General features: G+C 31.9%; 1 protein-coding gene across 1 annotated transcript; it reads left to right on the top strand.

Moving 5' to 3' along the window:
- On the top strand, positions 6,990-8,577 carry LOC107626029 (transcription factor TCP9). The gene has a single exon (XM_016328798.2). The coding sequence runs from the start codon at positions 7,173-7,175 to the stop codon at positions 8,067-8,069; it is 897 nt and encodes a 298-aa protein (XP_016184284.1). The 5' UTR covers positions 6,990-7,172; the 3' UTR covers positions 8,070-8,577.

Below are 10,389 nucleotides of genomic sequence, written 5' to 3'. Positions count from 1 at the left end.
TTTGTTTAGTTAAATTTGTATAATTTATTTTTTTTATCAATGTTTGAATTTTATTATGAGGAATTATGTTTTTTTTTATTATATCTTTTATGATTTTAAGTTTGAGAACCAAAAAATGTACGGAAAATTAATTAAATATTAGACAAACTTAATTAATTTTGATAGAAATATTTGAAGAGTAGTTACAAGAAAAATAAATAAACTTTCCATAAGCAACTTAGAAAGAAAAGTAAGAAATAAAATGAGGTCATTAGCTAGTATGCAAAAGTTGGTAGGGCAATAAATAATAAAACAAATCCTTTTAGAGAAGGAAAAATGGAACACTTGTTTGTGAGATGAGTTAGAAGGAGGGTATACCCTACACCATAAGGTGCAGTAATTTGGGACCTACAAGCAAATTAAAGGTCCCCCATCCAGAAGGTTGTATGGAAAAACAATGTAGTCAAAATAATTAAGAAACAAGTAGGGACCAATTGATTGAAAATGGGGCTTCTTCAATTCCCATTTTGCCATTGCTGAGGGGTCCTCTTCCAAATCCAAGACCAACCATAGGTGAGAGACTCTAGTCTGTATAGTGCTGAGTCCCACAAAGTGCCACAATAGTTCCAGTTTAGTTAATTAATATGGTAATTATATGGTTAGTTTTATCAAACTTTTGCTCTATTTTGTAACTTGTGCTTAACATTAATTTTTTTTTTTGTATATTCTATATGGATTTAGTTTTTATATACAGACACTATAAAAAAGTTCTATACAAATAGCTAATTGTGAAATTTAAATATTTAATTGAATAATTATGTACAAGTAAAACGTGAGTTAAATTTTATTTTAATTTTTAAAATTGTCAAATTGTATTAATTTAGTCTTTGACTTTTCAATTATTACAATTTGATCTTCTATATTTAAAAAAGTATAACAATATAATTCTTCATATATTTTTTGTTATCGAAATTTAACATCATTAGTGATGTGACAAAAATCATATAATGTTGGATATATTAAAATAACATGTTTAAAAATTTTAACAATACTAAAATATTACACTCTTTTTCTTATCACTTCATCTCTTTTTTCACTAAATTTCAAAAAAAAAAAATTATCTCTTTTATGGATAAAAAAAATTAAAAATTGCTGGAGGAAAAAAAGTGTTTATAGCTACCTTTTGGTTCTCACGAAGTATATATTGATGTTCATAGACGTTGAGAAAGGGTTTAAGACTTTTACGTTTGTCTACAGAAATTAATAATAAAGATTATACTTTTACTTCTATCCACCTCTTCTTGTCCTGCAATTTTGTACATCAAAAAAGAAGAACGATCAGAAGAATAATAACAAGAAGAAGATTGGATAAAATGTTTTCTATTTTAATATGTTCAAGGTGACCAGGTTTGAGTCACGTTACTAATGGCGTTAAGTCTTAGTATCAGACAATATACAAAAAATTATATTGATGTACTTTTTCTAATTTAAAGAATTAAATTATAACAATTGAGAAGTCAAAAACTAAATTAGTGCAATTTGCCAATTTTAAGATACCAAAGTGGGGCTTAGCTTGTAGGACGTTAATTAAGCAAAACTAATCCTAATTAATTAGTAGGCCCACCATTAATTTTATATTAGGCTTGTGGTCCACTTACAAGGTGGCCAAAAGCCACCCAACTTCAACCAAACCAGAATGGTCACGGCCCTATATTTCCGGCCCGGTGGGACCCACAGCTACAAGTGGTGGGGCGACAGACAGGATTGATTGGTGGAAAACCAACCGTTGGATTTGAGATCGGGCCTGGACCCACATAAGGATGGCCCGTACGGATCACCAAGTTGCGGTGCGCAGCCAGAGGGCATTACACGGGCGAGATAAAGTGGGCCACAAGTTAGCGTGTCATGTGTATGTGGCCCATGAGAGAGCATAGTTGGCATCTCAGCGTGCGCACTGGGTGCATGTTGGGCCCACCAATACTGGGAGAAGATAGAGGATGGGCCCATCGGGCCCTTACCCTTTTTAAAACACTGGGTGTGGATGGCCCGTGGGGTCCCAAGGTTGCATGAGGAGAAAGTGGAGCCACCCTATCACTTTCTGTATCATGGGGTGATGGGTGCATGCACAACAAGACAAAATAAATAAAGAGTGAATCATCATAATTATAATGTGATTCTATTTATTTTTTATTATTACTTTTTTCATGTCCCGCAGTTATTTTTGTATTTATACCAATAAGGAAATTATTTGAGTTTTGTGTATAATTATATTAAATTATTCACTATATTGAATTGAGAATGAAACCACTCATTTATCATCAATAAGTTGGTACAAATTATTATGCTAGCTAGATTGCTAGTATTGTTTGAAATTTTGAATAAGGTCAAGTCCAACAAAAAGTAGGTGAAGAGAATAGTGAAGGTATCACGGTAAAAATAAATTTCAGTTTGGATAATGTGAATAAAAAATAGTAACATATCTTTTTTTTTCATGCTTCGAATAAAAATAATAAGAGGTACATTTGATTTGAATGAATGAAAGCTATAACCAATAAACATAACAAAAAATATGCACATACAAGATAAGCAAAAATGTCTCAAGCACAACACAATATATATAAATGAATAAATAAGCAGCATGTGATTCATGAAAAATAGAATATGCCATCTCGTAACTGATGATAAGATTGGCTTAAGCTTAGTGTATGTTTTGTGTGATATTGCATTGCATTGCATTGTACTGATAGTGAGGGCTGAAGTCATCAATTGACAGTCTATTGTTTTTGTCGGCCAAACAATTTCTCTAATGATTTTTCTATCAACAATAACTTAAATAATTCTACATATTAATACTGAAGGAATTAGTGTAATAATAAAAGAAGAATTGAGTTTTCGATCCATATTTTTGCACTCACTAACTTTAACTATGTATTAGAGCGGTCAAACGGATCAATTTGATTTATTTAGGTTTGTTCTATTTAAATCTATAAATTATATATGCGAGCCGGTCATAATTTGTTTAAATTTATTTTATTTATGGGCCATAATAATTTTTTAATCTTGAATCGTTTATAACTAACCTAACGGATTAAATAGAGTGATCCGTTTATATTTTATTTATTTAAAAAAAATATTTTAACAAAAAATTACTTTATTTTATCTCAAAAAAATTTTAACCAAATAGTATTTTTTATTGATGGGTGTCATGGGTCTAATTTTCAGATTAAACAAGGAAAGATGTCAGTGAAAAATACTAATTTTATTTAAAAATTACAAAAAAAATTAAACGAATTATTTGTCTAATCCATTGTTTTTTCAGCTAATTTAGAGTTTAATCCGTTTAGTCCAAAATTTAAACTCACCTAATTTTAAAAATATATTTTTTTTAAATGTGTAAATAGATTGACCGAACGGACCAATTATATATGGCTTCTTTTATTTTTAAAAAAAAAAAAGAAAAAGAAAAATGTATATTTTAAGATGAACACATGTGCATAACACATTAACACCTTGAATTAAAAAAGTTTATTGAACAATTATCTTAACTTTCTTATAACTGAAAACTTCACCTTTTTTATCTATAAATAAAGTTTACATACATATAAAGATAAACTACTTCAGAGTGTAAAATAATGTTCAAAGTCTCATTTTAAGAAAGTAGAAAGGTATAAAGTCGTACTTTACTAAAATTAAAAGATAAATAAATAAAATTTTTTGGCTAAATAATTATTAATTTGACATACATATAATAAAGAGAACACAATAAATTATAATATAAATAGCCAGGTTTCCACGTTTACGCACAACCAAAAATTGTCCACCAATCTCAAAAGAATCAATACAGGAAAGGGATTAATAATATATTGGAAGCAGAAGAGAAAGGGGGAAAAAATTACAAAGGAGGAAGAGATCAAAAAATAATAATAATAAATAAGAAAAAACTAATATTCAAACCCTGGCTTTAGAGTGGTGATGAATGACATATATATATGGACAAGAAGAATGAATATACACGTACATACATAATGATATATAGAACATGAACAAACCAAAAATAAATTTATTTGTTGAATTCACTAATTAAGACAAACCAAGACTCATTTTGATGGAGAGAAATTGTATATTCACCATACATATATAACAAGACTCATTTTACAGGAACAAAAATAAGAAGTTAATTTTTAATTTAATTCATTATTATTGGTTAACTTTTTATTGTAAACTAATTTTTTTTTAATTTAAAATTTAAAATTTAGAATCTAAGATTTAAAATTAAAAAAAATAATTTCGAAAAGTTGACTTCTTGATTAAATTCATTTTTGAGTCTTACTTTATTTTAATTTATAAACATTGAACATTACTTTTACATTATGAAACAAATTTTGAAGTAAATGTGGAGATTCTACAAGGAAGTCCATGGAGTAGGACCATGATGCATGTTGGCCTCTTAATTTGTTAACATTTAAATAAATTAAAAAGTTTAGTTCATGTTAACAAATAATGAGCCGAATTTTGAGCTTTTACATGCTTTACTTATTGATTTTTGATTAGCCTTGGATTCATATAAATGATGCTACTTTTCAGCCATTATTATTACCATATATTATCATCCCCCCACACCTTTTGGTATGTGAGACTAATTTCGTTTTCAAGAGCTCAAATCCTAACATGCATGGTTGATGAGCCGTGACCTACTCAATTATTCAAGCTCACTTTTTTTTGTTTTTGCCAAATTTTATATAATTATGATAATTAATAATGTTACTTTCTAATTGAGCATTGCAATGATAGTTAAATAATGATGTAAAGTGATTTTATGCACTTATTAAAATGATGTTACATTATTTGTTTACTCTTGAATAATAATCAAGTGATCTCTTGGCCTATAGATTTTAAATATATATTTTTAATGATTATTGTAAGATATGAATGTTATAAAAGTATAATGCATGCAACACAAGCTTACTGTATTGACTTTGGACTTGGATATTTTTCAAGTCTTGGTCATCGTCTTCTTTATCTTTTTTGTTATATATAATTTTGTTTTCCTTCATTGATGAAAAAGCACTACATACAATTTCTTACTTAGTGTTCCCATTATGTCTTTTCCTTCTTTCTTTAATTCTCATATCTGCCTTTAAGTTAAGGCTTCTTTGTTTGTTCCTATCTTGTTTCTTCCAACTTTCTATTTATTTAATTTATTTACTTTATATTAATAGTCTCAAAATGATTAAATGATGTAAATTAAATTTATCTAATATTTAATCATTTCATATTCAATTTCTGACAAGATAAAAAATATCCATGTAAAAAAATTATAATATCTCAAATTGAATTTTAATAAAATATTAAAAAAGTCTAGTCTATTTTTTCTTCTTCATATAGAGCTAGATTGTACACAATTTCATTTATATATATTTCACTACACTATCCATCTTTTAGGGCAAGTGTGGCTATTTTCTTGTTTTAACATCAAGATCTCATGTAGTTGCCCATTTGATATAAGATTAATTAAATGCATTCATGCCTTTAAAGTTTAAACTAGTGGGTATGGGCAATGCTTTCCTTTTCAAAAATATTATTTTTATATATATTGGGTGCATACGTGTCCATTCGAGAGTTAAAGTGGAAAACCTTTAAATAAGCTAGTCATATATATGCTCCTACAAAATTATCGTTTCCATGCAAATATATATAAAAGCTAGCTCTAGAAAATATTTTGTGTATGTCATTCTTGTCCATATTGTCCAATACTATTGAGTTTTAAATTTGATTCTCATGTTTTCTTCCGGTTATTTTTCTTAGGAATAATTTATAGATATATATATATTTTTACTAAAATAAACTAAAGTCTTAAAGTCATTTGTTAAATTACTTAACATGGCCCTTGTACAAGAAAATTCAAAGGATCTAATAATCTAAGGAGTCCAACATCTTATTTAGTCGATTTTAATTATAAAAACATATATATAATTAAAATTAATAATTAAAAATTATTAAAATACTAGTGTATCTGTATATTTAAAAAATTTTCTTTTATATATATTATGTATATTATTCTTATATATTTTCTATTTTTAGTATTAAAATAATTGATAAAAAATTGTTTTATACTACAAAAAGAAAGTATGTAAAAATATCATATAAAAGCAGTAGTTCAAAGCTTCAAATGCATTATTCACAAATTAATTCGTCAAAAACCAATACCTCTAACTGTTCTGACAGTTCAAACTAGGTATTAGAGCCTTTATAGGTACATTTTATTCCTCTAGGATTTATCATAAAATTTTTGCAAAGTTCTTCCTTAGCTTGTATTAAATATTAATACTACTTTCCCATATAGGAATTTTCTTGTTATTGGCATGTTGTTAGCTAGATATAAAATTATCAGCATACTTCTATTTAACAATTAATTTTTTGGATTAAATAATTCATGATCTTGCACAAAAAAAGTGTTAGTAAAAATAAAAAAATAAAAAACTAGTATACATCTATAATTTCAAGCAACACTCCTCACACAGACCTAATTAACCTCTAAAACAAGGGATCATCCCCTATGTGGCTATGTATAAGATGAAAATGATCCAAAATGAAAAAGAAAACTTAGACAAGGAAAAGAGAATAATGTTCTTTTTCCCCTTATCCCTGAAATACTTCATAGCATCCATCATCAACTCATCATGCAAGAATCTTATCAAGTTCCCTTCCATGCTCTTTCCCCTCTCTCCCTCCTTTTCTCACCCTCTTCTTCTTTTCACCAAATTCTTCATTTTCTCTGTAGTTGCCAAATAAGTGAATAACATTGACCAAAACTTTCCACACCTTAACACACAAACCCCATTTAATGGGACCCATCACGTGCACTAGTCTTAATCTCCATGGGCCCAAGAACCCATCACCACCGTAGATTTCTTTCCACGTTAAAATAATCATCCGTTCAACAAAACGGGCCCCATCTTCCATTCTCCAATTACCCCATTACCTCTTTCTCTTCTCTCTCTCCAAACAAAACCACCACATTCTCATTCTCAAACCTCAACTTTCGCTCCTATATATATTCACACACACACTTTGCACTCTTCCATTCTAAAACCCAACTCAAACAAAATCTCACACAAAACACCTTCCTCCTCATTATCCTCAAGGGATTTTCCACCTCCTACGTTTCTCTTTCTTCTCAACATTTCAATTCTATGGCTTCCGAACCTTCCAGAAACATTGATCTCACGCTTGGAGAGCCCAAGGGGCCCAAGGAGGAGCCCGACACCGAGGACGCCTCGCCGTCAACGTCTCCGCCATCGGCCATACGCGTCATGCCGGTGGCAGTGCACATGCCATCCATGAACAAGGCCTTAGTCCAAGCCCAAGCCCAGGCCCATCCAACTCAAAAGAGAGCCTCCACGAAGGACAGGCACACCAAGGTGGAGGGACGCGGCAGGAGAATCCGAATGCCTGCCACGTGTGCGGCCCGGATCTTCCAGCTCACCCGGGAGCTCGGCCACAAGTCCGACGGAGAAACCATCCGGTCACTATCAGGATCCGACCCGGAACCGGGAGACCCGCCCTGCAAGAAGAAGCGCAAAAGACCCGCCAATAGCGCCTACGTGGATGTTAACGAAAGCGCTGTTTCAGTCTCCGCAGGCCTGACGGTTACAACAAATTCCGTAACTAACACCCTAACAAACTCCACAACCTCCTCCGCCACTCACATAACAAACTCTGTAACGGCCGCTATAATACCGCAGCAAACCGCTATTGCCTTACCGCAAAACGCGGTACCTGCCATGTGGACGGCGATTCCGTCCAACGCTTTCTTCGTCGTGCCTTCCGTGGCGGCGGCGGGGCCTTCCAACGCGCCGCAATTCTTCACATTCGCACGTCCGATTTCGGCGTTTGTTTCGTCGGTGATGACGCCGGTTCAAATTCAACCGGCCGGTTCGACTGCTCCGTCGTCGAAATCTCCGCCAAGAGCGACGGTTATGGCGCCGAGCAGTGCAACTACGACAACGCACACGCTGAGGGATTTCTCACTGGAGATTTACGATAAGCAGGAGCTTCAGTTCATGTCGAAGTCGAGTTCAAAGCATTGAGACAGGCTTTGTGAATTACGGTTTCTTGTTTCGCCATTGATGGAAGGAAGGAAGGAAGGGAGGGAAGGGAAGGGCGAGGTCGGAGCGCGAAGAGGAAGAGCACGTGCGCACGTGAGGTTAGGGGATTGAAAATGGCGGGGACCACGTGCGTGGGGGGGTGGGTCAACATGAAAAGTGGGGGGTCCCACTTTGTGTGTTGGGGTGTGCTGCTGCGTGGACCGTGCAAGAGAGGGTACCACTACTGTTTCGTCTTCTACAGTTCTACTACTACCCTTTCCTTTCTTAGCCATTCGATTTTTTTAACCCCCTTGTATATTATTATTGCCTATCAATTTTAGGACCGTAAAATGTATAATTTTTAATTATTATTTAATAAAAATAAATCAGTTAGGTAAGTCAGTTTTCTAATATTATGCTATCAATAGTGTAAATTTTGCATGGGAATGATAATAATATGGCGAACCTAAAGATAAAAAAAAAAAGAAGGTAAGTTTGTAATATTTGGACCCAAGTTAAAAAAAGAGAGTGCACATTTCTTATCATTTATCAAAATATGCCCTTAATGAAATCATATAAAATTTTCACATAACATTATTTATTATGATTACTCATGCATGAAGTTATAATAATTATAGAAAGGCTTGAAATATGAGGTTTCTTTTACATTTGGAATCTCTTTGAATATGAGAGTTTAACCTTCCAAATAAACAACACGTTATCAAAACTTTGAGAGAACCATGTTCTAGTCTTTGATCGAACAAAAAAAATTCTAAGAGTCAATTAAAATGGTGTGATGATGAAAATTTGATATAATTTAGAAACAATCTCTATATAATGTTATTTTAAAAAGAAAAAGAGAAAAAGTATGAGTCAAAATTTACTGGTATCTTATCTATGGGGTTGTGTTGTAGGTGAGGATTGTGGTGTGGTGGGTCCATGGAAGGTAGTGGTCATGTGAGGGTGGGCGAGGGACCCAAGGCGGTTGGGGCCCTCCAAAATGGCTACTGGGACCGTTCAATAGCCGGCCTTTCCGAAGTGGTCCCCACTTGGTGTGTAGCTTAACATTAGATGGACACGTGTCGCGTTATGGGTCGTTGGCAGTGTGGGGTACCACTTTTTGCACTTCGACACGTGGGGGTTTCTGGTGGTGGGTCCCACTTTTTTGCAGGACAAGAACCACCTTTAATTGGTGTCTCCGGTTTGCTGCTATTGGACGGAGAAAATTTGAAAGAATGTGAGGAGAAGATCAAAGACAGATTGAAGATTAGAAGAGTGTGAGAATGAGAGTGAGAGAAGATCAATGAATGAGAATGGTATCAGATGCTTCAAATCTTTTTCTATGGATTTTCATTTTCATTTTCATTTTTTCCTTTATGGGCCCCTATTTTTGGGGTTTCCATGAAAATGAAAGTTGTTTGCCTTTGATAGTGTTAGCTAATAATGTTGTTTTTTTTTTTAACCATGGATTAGTATGCAATAATTTATTAGTGAGCCATAGATTTTAAATAAATAAATAGAATTTAAATTCATAATAAATTAATCTTTAATCTATTAAATAAAAAATACTGTNNNNTATATTTAAGTAAATGAGTGATTATTCAACTAATTTAAATTAATTAACTAATTTGAATGTTAAAGACTACAACATATAAGATAAAAATATATTTAAATTTTAATTTGGATAATGTTATTAATTATGTATGTAATTCTTGGTTTAATGTTGTTTAATTAATGTATAAAATAATGAAGTGATAGACAATATTGTAATGCTCTTACGGTAAAAAAAAATCAAGTATGACATATTTAATATTATTTAGTCTAAAAAGATGCCGATGTAACTTATATTTATGTCTAAATGACGAATTATATTAGAATTTATTGAGATTCGATTTATACGATTTGAGTTTTTTGGGGCAAAATGAGATTAATTTCCATAGTTGGATATGCTTTATTGCTTTTTGTAAAAAAGATTCAAACCTTAACGTAGCTTATGAAGAAGTAGACACAACATTATCTTTGAAGCTTTTGAGTTGTGTAATGTAGCTTTCAATAGATGGTTCTTTTGACAATGATATATAGTTTTAGTCTCCCATATTTTTAAATGCATGTTTCTTGATTTCTAATAATTAAGATGGATTATTCTAGATTGTGCTTTAATATCTCTAGCGTTTCATGGATGAATGTTACATGTGTTTAAAGCATTTTTAACTTCAAACGTCATTATGATCATCCACTAATGAAATATTCTTGTCTAAAGATAAATTTCTCTCTTAACACTCAAACTTGTGTGGCTATATCATGAATAATAAGCTGTTTTTTT

This window comes from Arachis ipaensis, chromosome B02 (assembly GCF_000816755.2).
Source record: "Arachis ipaensis cultivar K30076 chromosome B02, Araip1.1, whole genome shotgun sequence".
Classification (NCBI taxonomy): Eukaryota; Viridiplantae; Streptophyta; class Magnoliopsida; order Fabales; family Fabaceae; genus Arachis; species Arachis ipaensis.
This window is presented reverse-complemented; position numbering and strand designations above follow the sequence as displayed.

Excerpts from the sequence above, each read along its gene's own strand:
- LOC107626029 (XM_016328798.2), top strand. The coding sequence starts at position 7,173 with ATGGCTTCCGAACCTTCCAGAAACATTGATCTCACGCTTGGAGAGCCC.